The following is a 15,447-nucleotide window of genomic DNA, read 5'->3' on the forward strand; positions in this document are numbered from 1 at the left end:
CTCCAACTACTTTGCCGTAAAAACACACCAGATAGCCTATTACCCGCCGGATGATTCTTATCCCTGTGTCAGAAGGTGTGTCGCAGTGTCCCGTCGCCTGAGTAAGTGCATTGTTGACCTGTGATAACGCATTATTTTGTCTTTACTTTCGCTTATAAACGGCACCGTCCCGTCCCGTGATGATCAGCCATATCGCTGCTACTGTGTGGATCCCTAGTGGAGGCAGTGGCGTGATCCCGGAAAACACCGCAAGGGGTGTGTGTGTGCATATGTGTGTGAGTGTGAGTGTGAGTGTGTGTATCAGACTCTCTGTAACCCCCACCCCCACCCCTCTATCTGTGTAAAAAAAAAAAAGGGTTTGAGGGGGGGTCAGATAGATTAATTTAGGGGCAGTGTCATTGGGGAAATTAGCCTTCATTATCCAAGACCCATTCCCATCTAAATATGCACATCACAGAAAATTCCTAGTGAATAATGCATGAAAATTATGGAAATCCAACAGAACGGCTTAGTTGCATCAACATGAGTGAAATTATAGTAGACTAGTTGCCAAGTTTTGTATGCTTCCTTAAAATAGATTTTTGTGGTTTAAAATCATACACACATCACACAGATTTTACTGGCAAGAGGCAGATGTGTTGGCTCACCTGGATTACATCCAGTTACAGTTTTAAACAGGCTAGATACATGTGTTGTTTTGAGTAGATGGCTATATGGATGGTAACTGTGCATATGTAATGAGAGACAGTATAACAAGCTCCTGTCCTTTGAATAAAATAACAGAGAAACTAGCTTCTCTTTATCAGGGGATCACCCGGATCCATCCTGAATCACAGATGACACAGCAAACACAGTTCGATGAGGAGCTTGTCTAACTGGTCTTCATCGCCACCATGTGGTTCCATTAAACAACAGCAGCATGTTTTCATTCATAAGCCAGACTCATTCACTGAATTTCTGACTATGAAAACATGTACAATATTGCAACATCATGTGCAATATATGAATCAACAAAATGTGAAAAGCTTGTAGGCCTGTGTTCAACACAGGCTAGTTTTTTCAGGCACAAGAAAACACAGCCCAATATGTTTTTCATATGTTTTGTTTGTTTATTTTTTGTAAATCATCCAAGAACGAAATTGATGTCAAAACGGATGCTATAATTTACATAAGTAAGGGCAAACAGAGTTACAGCAGCTTAAGTTGACTCTCATTTGGCAAAAATGACACACATAAACATGAACATACATGAGACTAGAAGTGTAATTGAGAGCGTATCCTCACACAACAAACAGTGGCCTGCTTGATTTATGGTTGAAGCAAAGTACTGTTACTGATACAAATCTGTTCTGGTGAGATAGATCAGATTATGTTGTGTACCTGTGTTATTCATCTCGTAAATTTATAAGAGGTGAACAGGTCATATTCAATGGGATTTACATGAGCCACGTGTTAAAATTGTTATCTACTGTAGATTTATGAAGAGTCATGTAAAAGATTTGATGTAATCTATAAAAGGGAAAACTTCAGCTAAAGGGACCAAATGTTTTTGTTGGATGGCCAGATTTGGCCCACGGGCCTCTATTTGCCTACCACTGCTGTATCAGAACGGTGTTGTTGATTAAACGCCATCACTGTTTGTGTTGCAGTTTGTGTTGTAGGTGTATTAGATTGCTTTAACAAAAACAACAAAAAGGCCTGTACCTCTCTAATAATAGGCAGCCAGTCTGATGACAGACACTATCAAGCCACATTATTGGAAATATATCCAGTGTTTTGGTATCTTGACCCAAACTAGAGACTAAAATCAGAATATCTCGAACTGCTGCATCAATTTTCGCCATTCCTTTTTAATCTGTCTCTTGTAATTCCCCAAACCTTACTGAAAGTCACTGGAGTACTTCTTTAAATATATCTCTCCACAGAATTACATCCTGGTAGTATGAGGGCTCTGCAATACCATAAAGGGTACATCATTTTAAAATGAACAGAAAATGTGGCTGAACAAATAAATAAAATAATGATGACTGAATAAAAATTTTTTTTTTAATTAATCACAATTTTTTCTTTGTTTCCTCTTTGAAGTTTGGGCTCAGTTTATTTCAAAAATCCTGGTCTTGGTCACCAGAGATGTTCATAATGAAAAATGGATCTACCCCTCCTGTAGGCCTGCAATACATTGGTGAAAAGTATATTTACTTTTACTGTACTTAATTTTGAGGCGCTTGTACTTTACTAGAATATTTGTATTTTATGCTGCTTCTATTCCACTGCATTTTAGCGGCAAGTATCGTACTTTTTACTCCAGTAAGTAGTAGTTGCTTTTTAAATCAAGACACAGAAGACATATAATATTAAAACAGTGGTTTCTAACCTTTTTGGCTTGTGACCCCTCACAAAAAAGTAGTTTTACATGTTTGTTTCACCAAAGAGTAATTTCCCTCTTCAATGGTCTTATTTAAATTCAGATATCCCTAACAACAACAATACGGAGTAGTTTGACTGTGAAAGTGCAGACCTTTACTCAGAGTGGAGTACATTTACATTGTCGTTTTGATACTTTTACTTAGGTTAAGTGAAAGACATGGGTACTTGCACCTGTTGTTGTTTTTCCTAGGATGGCGATGTAATGACCCGCCCTATTCTGCCTCTGATTGGCTAGTGCTCGCTGCCTTCGTTGGTAAGGTTTAGGCATGAGGAGTGAGATTGGTTAAGATTAGGGCAAGAATATCAGGGTAAGCCAATCAGATGCAGAGTAGGGCGGGCCATAACTTCGCCATCCTGGGAAGACGCTTTGGCGTTGGCCGTTAGAGGCCGCTAACGGTTGACTGTAGGACCTGAAACGGAGCTGCACCGCTTTCGTTAGCTTGTCTGTCTTGTTGTTAGGCAGGTTGTCAGGGGCAGCGCATCAGCCAGTTAGCTAGCAAGGGATTAAGGGACTTCAGTTAATGATGACACATTTATTTATCAAAGAAAACGACTGTTGGCACACCTGCTTTTTGGCTAGGAACTACCCTGTTTCTTTGGGTACAATCAGAGACGACAGCGTCGATTTTTATCGAAACAGTCAGAGATTTCCAGCAGGGTTTGCCTCATAGCTAGGTTTGCTAACGTCAAGCATCCAGCTACCGTTATCAGGCAGACGTAAAGTGATAAGACATTGGCAGTAACCTTACCAGTAAATTAACACCGCCAGCTTTGCATCACGGTGGATTTGTGGTCGTTTGGTAGGAAAATGGAAGAAGATTTAATGCAGCAGGAAGAATCCAGCGACAGTGGCAATTCATCATCGTCGCCCTTCAACTCCCCACTCCGCTCGACTCGACTGCCCATCCAGAGAAGTAATGTCTGCTCTCGGGCTTACTTTGTTGTGGTCATGGTCTTCTTCCATGTCTACATCCTGAATGTTATCGCCCTGCTGCTGTACGTGCACTATAACAACGGCCCCGGGGAACTAGTTAATGGTGACCGCGCCTCCTCAGCATCTGTCAGCGAGGGTGGAGGCCCTTTGACCCATCCTGCCCCACCTTCAGGAGAGCCCCATGAGGAGGACTACAGTCAAAGTTTCAGTCTTCCTCGCATTGAGGGGATAAGGGTAAGCATGATGTCAGTGACATGGAACATGTCTTTGCATCATTTGGGTTTAAATTGTAATCATTGGTGAAGACATTGCAACGTATTACACAAGTAACATGGTGGTTACTGATATTTTGCACAAAATCAAAATGACAAATAAGCTTTTAAAGTGCTTGGAGAGTGTAAAAGAAACAGTTACAGGAACAGGAGTAATACTAATAACTGCACACGTTCACTACATGCTGTAAAGCCATTAATCCCCACTCCTCCAAATCGCTGCTGAAATGTTAAGGATTTAAATTGGTGATTTTGCTGCCTAGCTAAAATTTAATTGCGGCAGCTCAAACTAAAACTGATTAAACATTTCTAATGCTTTAGTGTTTAATGTGATTGCTATACCAGAGTCCATGCATTTGACCCCCTATGTTGTGAGTGTGTTGATAATGTCTGTTTTACATCTGCAGGTGGGACACGTTCAGCACCTCTCTCTTGTGTCAGACAGGACACACGAAATGAAGACGCTCAGCCTGAAGCCTCTGCTTTTTGGTAAGTATGATAGGTATGATGCGCTACTCATGAATAAAAGGCATTTCATCAAGATTTAGAACACAAAATTTAATTTTTTCTCAAAGCCATACAAATATAGACCAGCAATATTTACTTAAAATTCACAGATATGTACATTTTCCATCAAACATCTTTTATTTCTATGACCACCACTGTACCGACACAGTGTTTGTACTGTTCTGAGCTCCTTTGTGACCAGCTGACTGCATATTATCTCTTCCATAACCACAGAGGTTTGAACATGATTTAAAAAAAACTTGAGCAATTGTAATTTACAGTTTTAGCCATGCGTTCAAATTCTAAAAGCTATGCCTATGCTTTCCCTAACTATAGCCTAGCTGTTTAATACTTGGTACACATTGCTGTTCTTTCTCTAATATTGCACATAATCCTAGGTCCTACATCGGTGATGTTTCCATTTGCGTGCAGCTGCCATCAGGTTCTTGTCTTGCCTCTGCCAGGCATAAGCCTTATTAACAACCAGGCGTTCCCCCTGCACTGTGCCTGTCACTAGGAAGGTGCCGCCTCGTGGATGTTGTCGTGTCATGTTCCTTACACAGGTGGCATCTCTCTCCAGCCACAGCTCAATGCGGGAGCGTATCTGTCCACCCAACAAGGGTCCATGCTTCAAAACATCCAATTTGGCAGCCAGTGAGAACTGAGACAGGCTTACTGGACTGTACTTGAGCCGTGTCAGACGCAGTTTCACAACTGGGAAGACAGCAGATAAACACAAAGCATGATTTTCATCACTTTCATAAGGAGGACACTGCTCTTGTCTATTAATTGTCGTCCAGAATGAATTAAGAACTTATAAAACATATATTTTATATATAAGAATAAAGATACTCACCAAAATCACTCCTACAAAAGGTATCTAGTGTATCTTTTGAAGAGGAGGCCTCCTCCAGCTCACAATCCCGACAGCTTGCCTGAGGCGCTGAAATAGTCAAACCACTAATTGAATAGTTTGTTCAATGAAGTCAACTTAAGAATATGTGTCTATGTAGTCAATTTCTTACCTCTACGCCCCCCTGTTTGACCAGTGCTGTTGGTAATGGAAGAGATACACATGAGATGATCTGCAGGATACTGGTCACAGCGTAGAATTTCTGGCCAGGGGTAGCCATAACAACTCATGATTGGTGCACAGCTGTCTCGTACAGATTCGCACAAACTCCTGCAAGGCGATATAAACCTGACATAGAAGAGATGGAGAGGAAACATTGGCAGAGCTGAATAGATGAAAGGATTTGAATCAATAGTGTAATGATGGGGAAAAAACAACACAGGATTGCTTGTTTTTCACAACTGAGAGGTGCTAATGTGACAAAAAGGAGACCATAGTGCTCTGATGGCTTGGTTTCGGTGTGAAACCAGGGCCTTTCTTCAGAGACTAGCACCAATTTGCATAGATCTCCAAAGGGCCTTATTCCTTGATGACCCTGCTCCTATGTGACTTTGTCATTAATCTAGTATCTAAGTTATTCTTTCATTCATCTTGATAAACACATCATAACAACACTGCTTTTAGTTTCACCTACTTTTTTATGTAAAAACTTGTTCGATTTAATCTTTTATTGATTTAGTTAGTATGTTAGTGCATTACTGGTTATCCCCAACCCATTGTAAGGGCAGTTTTACACTTGTACCCTGGCTGCTACACTACTACTACTACTACTATACTCTGACTGAACACTTAATTGATACCGTCCAATGAAAATTTGAAATCCTACAAATAGTTGACAAACTTGACAATGTATACTAACAGGAAAAAATAATATTTGTTTAAACTTACCTGTCAAGGCAGATGGGTGCAAAAAGAGAGCAGAGGAAGATGCGGGCATCAGGGTGGCACTCTCGGGCAAGTAGCGGCAACCAGCTGGCACTCTGTTGTACGGCCTCAGCTGGAGACTCGTGGCCCAGCAGGTTGGGCATCCTCATGGTGTCATAGCCAATGTTTTGGCACAGGGCCATGCCTGATGGGATGGGGACACAGCGAGAGGAACTGCGGGGCTCCCATAGTCCACCCTCACCCATAGAGAACATGGGCCTTAAGCCAGTAGTAACACCAGGCTCCCCCCACACCTCACCATCCTCTCGCATTGCAGCTTCTTGTTTAGAAACGCGAGTATCTCCAAACCCAGTTTCAGTTTTGCCCTCAATACTTGCCCTGTCCCCACCTTTGTCCTTTACTCCAGATCTAAACCTACCCTCAGCCCTTGGTCGTCCCTCCTGCCCTGCCTTTACTCTACCTCCACCACCAAGCGCTAATGTGCTGCTCGGCCCAGCAAGCAGAAGGAGAAATAGTAGGCAGGCTGAATGGGAAGACTTTCTGGAGATAAAATTAGGACAGAGCGCTGCAATCATCCTGGGACAGAGGTTGAAAAGGAGGAAAAATCCTGAAGTGTGTCTCTTGAGTGAACGAAGATCCCTTTGTGACAGTGCGTGAAGGCAGAATAGGTGTATTTATAGTGGGTGGTGATTACATTTGCATAGGAAGGGGTAAGGGGAGGTGTAGAGAACAGGAGGGAGAAGGGGTGGGGTACATATTAAAGTGTTATTGGAGATGCGGATCCTCTGGCATTTCTGAGTAGATTTAAGTATGTTCGACAGAGCTCAAGATTAGTAAGGTGGATGATTTGGAATTTGGATAGTTTGGGCTCTCTGCCCTTTCCATTCCCACAGCTTGACTGGCCCTCATGTAGTGAAACTCCTCCATCCCACATTTTATTCCAACCCACACTTAAGTACTGTGTCCCGCCCTGACCTCTTTGCTTTTTGCACTCAGTTTTTTTATCCATTCCTGTTGCTAAGAGGGAAAGATTTCATTTTTTATGTTATTGCTCATGAGAGACTGAAGCTGCCCGTAACAGTAAGGAGACAATTAAGCTACCCACAGGCTGAGGTCATCGCAGAACCCTAACCCCTCAGTCAGCATGAAGTCTCTCTCAAAATAATATTTGGGATCTGCATGCTGTGATGACTACTGGATTAGTTGATCGACATAAAATTAATAGGCAACGATAACTGATTTATCATTTACGGAATTTTTTGCTGAAAAATGCCAAAAATTAACTGGCTGTAGCTTCTCCAATGTGAGGCTTTACTTCTTTTCATTTTCCTACATTTCAGTAAACTGAATTTTTTTGTGGTTTGGATTGTTGGTCAATCAAAACAAGACATTTGATGATATCGTCTTGGGTTCAGGGACATGGTGAAGGGAACTTTTTGCTGTTTTCTGATGTATTGTAATCTATCGAGAAAATAATCATCAGATTAATCAATCCTGAAAATTATCGTTAGTTGCAGCTCTAGTGAACCTTGCATGTGCATTTGTGTGTGTGCGTGTGTGTGTGTGAACGTGTGCTTAGGACACAAACAAAATTGGTGTTGTCCTGCTGTGTAGCCATGGCCTGATTCCTGTTCAGACAAGCAGGTCACTTCCTTTCCGGGGGGGACAGAGAGACAGTGGTGGGAGGGAGAAGAGGAAGGTTCAGTCCCCCTTCATTCATATCAGTTATCCAGATTAATGAGGCTTGACTGGACAATAGGGATTAACCAAGTGGGTACAGTGTAAAAGACACGGGTGACAAACAAGGCCTCTACTGTACAGGCAGCCAACCTGCCGGAAGCCTTTTATTAGGAGGGGAAATGACTGACAGACATGGATGGATATCTGGAGGGGGGCAGCAGGGAACCGTGAAACAGTACTTTGTGCCTTCACACAGATCTTAGTAAATTAGATAAATCTAACTGATAGAATACTAGTAACTAATTTTCTAGGTAATCCAGGTAGTAATTTTTCTGTGGACCCACAGAGAGAAATGGTTCAAAAATGAAGAAAATGGCGGTGACTGTTTGATGCTGCTTGGCTCAGAACAGAATTACTAATAAGTATGATAGGTGTAAATGAGAATACCACTACTCTGTGCTAATTGATATTAGCAATTACTGACTCCCATAAGAGTGCACTGTTTTCACCCCCCTCTAGCAGAAGTCCACTGTTGTCACTCATTAAACCTCCCAGTGGGACAGGCTATACCACAAATGTCTCACTGGGGAGTGACAGAGGGAAATACTGTGTACTCATTATATAGACAGTCTATATATACTGTCCCTAAAGAGTTCCTGTGTTTAAACACCTAATAAAACATGGAAGAAAGAGAGGTAACGATAATTAGCACCAAGTAATGTGTAGTAACTCTAATGTTAAGTGGTTTTGCCACATTTCACTGTAATCTGATGAAAAGACAGTGTATTTAACTCTCTATTCCCATGGTCTGGGTAATTACAAAGGGTAAAGTAATTAAGCATCTGCATGATTTTTTTTTGAACACACATGAAGTGTGAGGTGCTGAAAACCATTTGCTTGGTATCAGTATTATTAGCATACACTGATCAAACTATCTCAGAATTCCCCTTTCAACCTGAAAGGTTGTGTTAGGCAATCTAAAAATAATCCTTTTAGTAGTCTGACAGATCAAGCCAGCACTGTTAACAGAGATCCTCTAATCTACTTAAAGGTCAATCACTCTCTCACCATCTCAGGTGTATAATGAAGTTCTCTTTGATGTGCGTGTGTGCAGAGGTAGTCAAACATGAAAATATTTTAATGAATTTCAAGTGATCTTCAGTAACTTTGTCACTGTTGTCAATCTGCAATTGAAAATAAACTGTTTCAGTTTATCCACTTTTTATAAGTATGTGGCCATCATTCTTTCCTAATCATCATGTGTAATCTTCGCGTGTGAATGTGTGAGTCGTTATGCACAACAGTTAACCTATGAACAAACCCAGAATCTCAACCACACTTTGAATGTTTTTGACTAGCGTTGCATAATCTCCAAGCCAATCTCTTTGATAGATTGTATATCCTTGATCCTCACTCTAATCTTGGGTACACTGAGGGCTGGCGGGTATTATGGTAATATGGACCTTTCATTTCCATAATTGTGTGTTTGGCAAAGTCTCATAGTGTGCTTTAAAAAATCAGCGACGAAGATTTTTTGTTTCCCACAGACTCCATATAATTTGTAATGGAAAAGCAAAATTTGTGCAATGGTTCCTAACATTCGCCACTGTTGTGTTTTTCCTATTCCTGTCAGAGATCCCTGGCTTCCTGTCAGAGGAGGAGTGCCGTGTGGTGGTGCAGCTGGCTCAGCTCAAGGGTCTGATGGGGAGCCAGATGACAGCACCCAGCCAGGGACAAGAGGACTCAAACCAGCCACTACTTTCTCTCAGCACAGAGGAGGTCTTCAGTCTGTTGGACCTAAACCAGGACGGGATGCTGCAGAAACAGGAGGTAACAAGAGAAAAACATCTTGTAGTCATATGTCACATAGCTGTTGAAGAAAATTTATTTCTAGAAAAATCATGAGAAGTCATGAAAATTTGAAAATATTCCGGTCTCCCCTCCAGATTGTGAGTCACTCGCGCTCTCGAGATGGGACTTGGTTGAGCCCAGACAACTTACGGCAGATACTCACTGGTCTGGAAGCCTGCCCAACAGGTTCGTGCTCCTGTGTATGTGCAAGTGTATGTCAGTACACTGCTGTGATAGATTTGGTTAGAAAACCGCATCAGTTAAGTTTGGGGGCAAATGAAGTTGAATTAATTTTGAAACTGAATGTGATTTGAAATGGATTATGTTCTTCAGTTCACCTTTTAAACATTACTTGAAATGTAACTTTCTCAATTTAAAAGACATTTTCTGAATTCAAATTTTGGCCTCTTTGAAACACACATTTGAAAACACAGGAAAAGCAAAGACCCAGTCCAGATACAGAGACTGCTGCTACTATTATTCATTCTTGATAGCTAGTTTGTGCATCCAAAAGAGAATTTTTTAGGCCTTTTTGTTCAGTTTCATTGTTCCTTAACATTTTTTGGTTCAAGATGAGCATGTCAGATTCAAAAGTAAATAATAAATCTTCTGGACCTCCTTCTGTTGTGTATGTGAGTGTTTCTGCAGTGGTAAAGAGTAAGTGGCTGACGGGTGGCTGTGATTGCGTGCGAGTCTTTGTGAGTGGCAAGGCCGGAAGAGGGGTGACACCATTTTGACCTGATGCCATTGTGCCAGGCGTTGTACACGTCCCATTCCGGATATGCCTCATCCTATCTCATTAAAAACTGATTATTCTCCAACCCCTTTTCTTATTTTTCCCCCGGATCCCCTGTACCCCTCTCCCTCCTCCACACTCTTTCGTTAACCACCACCCCCCCCACCCCTGCCACCTCTTCTCTGGCACCCCAGAGCTATTGTTGCGGCTGGGGCGCGGTCTCCCTGGGGAAGTGACTGGGGCCAGACATTCATTTAGCTGAGAACATCATACGGTTGGACAAAGCGGGAGGGAATGGAGGAGAGATGGGAGCAGTTATAACCTACTGTTCAATAAATTGTCCAAGAATTCAAAAGTAAATTAAATTTAACTAGAATCATGAGAGTGTATAGGTGGTTTGATTATTTCAGAGGGCTCCAATTATACACACACACATATATATATATATATATATATATATATATGTGTGTGTGTGTGTGTGTGTATATGTATGTATGTATATGTATATGTATATATATGTATATATATATGTATGTATATATATGTATATGTATATAAATAATGAGGTCGGATTTCAATAAGGTTTTTTATAGTTGTGTGCCGTCAATATAAATGTAAGGAAATAGTCCACTGAAGGATTGTGTGTGTGTGTGTCTGTCTGTCTGTCTGTCTGTGTGTGTGTGTGTTTGCCTGACAGGGATGCTGAACTTGGAGGAGTTTAGGCGTGTTTATGATGTGTCCCAACGCCCAGGACAAGAACGAAATGGGAAGCTCCAGACTCAGTTCAAACAGAGAAATAAACATACATGGCTTTATCAAGGCTTGGGATCCCACCATGTGTTGCACACACTCAGGAACAGGTAACAACTACCCCATGCATACACTTTGCCATACTCTTAGTAGCCCATTTACTCATAATTGTTGACACACTTCTATTCTGCTCTCTCTAATGTCTTTTAACTCAGAGTTACCAGTCTGACACGTCTGCCTTCTGCATTGGTGGATGTGAGTGAGCCACTGCAGGTGATTCGCTATGAGCATGGAGACTTTGGTAATGCCCACTATGACAGCAGCCCTTCCCATTCAGAGACTACCTGCGCACACACACGACTGGCGGGAAACACATCTGCTCTTACAGAAGTCTCGTGCAGGTGTGTATGAATGCATTTTCTATTCAGTTTATGTTCGGCTAGTGTGGAATTTTTGCTTTTTTTGATAGTATAGTTGTGGTGTAATTTCACAGACAGGACAGAGACAACCTTAATGATCTCAAAATTACATGAATTTTTCACTGTTGACATTTATTTGTAGATTTACTCAGATTTTGGCTGGATTGGATTTCGTTGGATAATTGTTTTGGTTTATAAACACACAGATTAAACTTTATTATCTGTTAGGCACTCATTTCTTTGTTTCCTGTCTGTTTTCCAAAAGGATTACTTTCAAAATCCGATCTTACTGCCAAACTACTGTCATTGCCTTCAGATAGTTATTCAAAGTGTTGGTCGTCTTTTTTTCACAGTTATCTTTTTTTGTTTTATCCCAGGTATCTTACTGTGTTATTCTACCTCAGCTCTGTAGAGGAAGGTGGTGAGACCACCTTTCCTGTGGCAGACAATCGTACCTACGATGAGCAGGTGAGTGTGCTCCCACAACCCACCATCATAAACCAGCAAAGCCTCTTTCCTTTTTGCTACTGTGAAATGATGACAACTGTACATGACCTGAATGCTGCCGATAACACGCAGACAGTGCTGACCCATGACAAGGAATCTGATACCTAAGTGACCACAGTGTGCCAAAACAAATGATTAGACACAAGCTGTTTACAGTTGTGTTTATTCTAGGCTCTGGTTCAGGATGGAGTTGATTTGACAGACACCCAGGAGACATGCGGTAGAGGGAACCTGAGACTAAAACCTACTGCTGGGACAGCTCTACTCTGGTACAATCATCTCTCTGATGGTAGAGGTAAGAATAGAAGGCTTGAGCTATATAATTTAAAAACACATACCCAGTGAGCTTTGCACTGTGTTGATTTGGGTCATTCAATTGTAGGAAGCAATTTACTTCAAACATCTTATATGGGAATGTCCCATGACTCAAAGGAGAACCAAGCGTGCAAGTGCACTTTTTTAATTGCAACATCTCTGTGGATTGTCACTTTATAGAGAAGAAAAAATAGAATTATATTATCTGTTTTGATCTCAAAATGCGTCACCCATATAAACTGTGTAAATTTGGGGAGAAAATTACTTGAGGGAAAGGATTTGCTAGGATTACTTCCAGAATCTGGGAGGGAAAAGCCAGTTTGACAGTTTTAGCTAATAGGTAGGTGATGGGCCGAGAGCTTTGGGGGAACAAATATTTCAGCAGTCAAGTCAAAAATCAAAAGAAGGAAAGAACTAAAGTACATCTTTGCTTTATAAACAAAGTACACTCACTGAACAAAGGCTTTCAGACGAAAAACATGTGTTGGTGTCAGCCATGTAATGTTAATGGCTTTTTAATATTTTCAAGACGCAGAGTGCCTTGGATTTTTTCCTCTTCCCTTTGCTTTTCTAGTGGAAGTTTTTGTTTTTGAATTTAACTCTGCGCTGAACTCCCCTTTTACATTTTTTACGTCCTCTCCATTCGCATTTTCTCTGACTCTCCACACTTTTTTCTGTAACTCATCTCATTCAATATGTTGTGACTATCATAACTTCTTGGATTGAAATTATTAATTAAATTCAGGAAGGGCTGATCAGCTTTAAAATACATTGACTTCACTAGTCCAGGGATACCCAATTCAACAGTCAAAATCTAGCATAATTAACTACCTAATAAAGCAAAACATACGACGATCAGAGCTACACCATGAGATATTGGAACTGTGGTGACTTCCAGCCATATGATCCATCACAACAGTGCTAATATCTCACTCGCCAGCACAATGATGACGTTTCAGATTAATCTTAACAAAGACAGAAACTTTGGGTTTGCACAAAAGAATTTTTTCCTTATTACTCTGCCAAAAAATAAAACTTCTATCTGAATTTGTTAGTCATATTCAGCTGACTCCTGTCTGATACCATTGTGTGTTCAAAAGCTACTACACTCATCCATCCTTGTCTTATTTTAATGGCTGTTCATCTTCCCCGCTGTCCTTCCCAGGTTGGATGGGTGAGCTTGATGAGTATTCCCTGCACGGAGATTGCCCAGTCAAGCGCGGGGTGAAGTGGGTGGCCAACAGCTGGGTAAATGTGGACCCAGACCACCAGCAGCAGGCCCGCTACCAGAGACTAGTTGATCAAAGGCATCGAGCTAAGTCGGGCATGGAGGAGCATTACCAACCTCTCTCGCACAGTGACCTCCACCAGGATCTATAGCCAGGCCCTTTTATTGACAAGATAAAGCAACCATCATTTTAAAACTGAGTCAGTCTCGCATCTATGAAGCCAGTGAGGCTGGGCAGACCTTTCCACAATGTCAAATGCTGTAGTTGAAATGAAAAATTTGCACAAAATAGAGTCCCAGATATCCTCTCCTTTCAGTAAATCTTTCTTGCATTATATTTCTCTCAAGCCACTGCCTGAATATTCACATTTATTCAATACAAACGTCAATATCATTAGGAAAGTTAGGTGAATTTTCATACTGAGTTGTGGTGGGCAGATGCACTGGTTTCCCCATAATTAATTTATAATACTTAAATACTGGTTTCCTTACAATTAATTTATAATACATAAATAACAAATACATTTAACAGAGTGAATGCAATTTTCTATGAAATCCCGCCTTAAACAAAACAGGATAACAAGAGATACATGAATTCCATGATGTGAGTTGGATGTAGTCACATCTAAAGAGATAAACTTATCTGCCTTCCATGTAGATTTACTAAGCATCTGCCCCTGTTGCAGGTCAGTGTTATTTATTGTTATAGAATTTAAGCCTTCTGTTATGAGCCATATCACCATACTCATCTGTAAATGTGTTCCTAAGGGACATTTTTTGTGAGATCATCTATGTCTGTTCTGTTCTTCTGTTTTATTTCCGGGGTTAATGAGCTTTTATCATGATATATTATATTTAATAATGGTTTGCCACGCCTACTGCAAATGCAGGACTCTTTCTAGACTGGACAAAATGATTTATTGTCATACTGGCTGTGAGAGGCCAGTCCTTCAGGTGTAACTTCAAGCTTCGGTATTTAATATTGAAACTTTTTCCCTTCTTCGCAACCCAAAAATATTTAATTGTCAGAGTATTTATTTGAGTGTTATTTATTGCCACCTCTTGATGATTTAAGTTAATGGAATGCATATTTATTACAGCTTGATGTTGCACTGAATCTGTCACTGTATTTTATTGTATTTGTTTTATGTTATGAATTCTATAAAGCAATGTTTTACTAATGGTGGTGTCAGTGCGATAATTTGTGTGAATCTGTTGATATAGACGATGTCCACTAGATGTCGCCCAATGTCAATTATAGTGAGGGGTCTAAAAGGCCGTTATTGCGGCATTAATTACAACAGCTGCACCAGCATCCTGTCTGCACCAGTTGCCATGAATGAGCCACTAATATGCCAGCCCACATATGTAACAGACGTATTTGTAATGGCATCTGCACATTCTGGACTGCACATTCAGGTCACTCTAACCTCACAATCACATGTTTCTGTCAAGGACCCCAATGCAGACACAAACATCCTCTTTTAAGTTTTTATCAGTATCCAGTTATTTACTCAAGTAGAAGTAACAATGCCACCATTTAAAGTAGTAAAAGTTCAGCATTGAAAATGCTATTATATATTACACCAATGGATTATTATTACTGAACATCAACGTGTAAGCAGCATTTTAATGTTGAATCTGGTATTTTACATAAATTTGGGTTAATTTGTTGAAAATAAATGCATTTCAGAAGCTGCTGATACACACTGTATGTAAAATATTATATTGTAAAGTAAATACAGCTGTCAGATAAATGTCGTGGAGTAAAACAGTACAATATATTCCACTGAAAAGTAGTGAAGTAGTATCATAACATGGAAACAGCCAAGTAAAGTACACGTACCTCAAAATAGTATACTACTTGAGTAAATGTGCTTGGCAACATTTCACAACTTTAAAATTTCCCCTCAGCCACAGTTGTGTCACCAGTAGGAAGGAGGGTGGTGAGGATAGAGCCTACAGATCTTAACTAATCATGAGGGCACCACAGTTCCTAAACATTCTTGTGAGAGAACATTAG

At 40.6% G+C, this 15,447-nt stretch overlaps 3 protein-coding genes across 4 annotated transcripts in view; 1 reads left to right on the forward strand and 2 right to left on the reverse strand.

The window, feature by feature from the left end:
* The window catches only part of LOC121895520 (cyclin-dependent kinase 17-like), a 41,666-nt gene extending 38,410 nt beyond the window's left edge, over nt 1-3,256 (reverse strand). Inside the window, exon 1 of the mRNA XM_042408734.1 lies at nt 3,177-3,256. The gene's annotated coding sequence lies outside the window, so the exon portion shown is untranslated. The remainder of the gene's footprint in view (nt 1-3,176) is intronic.
* On the forward strand, nt 16-14,605 carry LOC121895519 (transmembrane prolyl 4-hydroxylase-like). 2 transcript variants are annotated; one of them, XM_042408731.1, is made up of 10 exons: nt 16-101; nt 3,232-3,595; nt 4,041-4,122; nt 9,252-9,448; nt 9,565-9,655; nt 10,903-11,065; nt 11,171-11,356; nt 11,752-11,842; nt 12,053-12,176; nt 13,362-14,605. In XM_042408731.1, the coding sequence occupies exons 2-10, from the start codon at nt 3,236-3,238 to the stop codon at nt 13,574-13,576; spliced, it is 1,509 nt and encodes a 502-aa protein (XP_042264665.1). In that variant the 5' UTR covers nt 16-101; nt 3,232-3,235; the 3' UTR covers nt 13,577-14,605. The 2 variants fall into 2 exon arrangements, with proteins under 2 accessions (XP_042264665.1, XP_042264664.1); XM_042408730.1 differs by lacking the exon at nt 16-101 and adding an exon at nt 172-255.
* On the reverse strand, nt 4,134-6,616 carry LOC121895522 (secreted frizzled-related protein 5). Its single transcript, XM_042408736.1, has 4 exons — nt 5,942-6,616; nt 5,166-5,341; nt 4,997-5,083; nt 4,134-4,854 (listed from the first exon to the last, which is right to left on the reverse strand). Exons 1-4 carry the CDS (start codon nt 6,511-6,513, stop codon nt 4,535-4,537), a joined length of 1,155 nt encoding a protein of 384 aa, XP_042264670.1. The 5' UTR covers nt 6,514-6,616; the 3' UTR covers nt 4,134-4,534.
* Nucleotides 14,606-15,447: the final 842 nt, after the last annotated feature.

The sequence above is a fragment of the Thunnus maccoyii genome, chromosome 4 (genome assembly GCF_910596095.1).
Source record: "Thunnus maccoyii chromosome 4, fThuMac1.1, whole genome shotgun sequence".
Lineage (NCBI taxonomy): Eukaryota > Metazoa > Chordata > Actinopteri > Scombriformes > Scombridae > Thunnus > Thunnus maccoyii.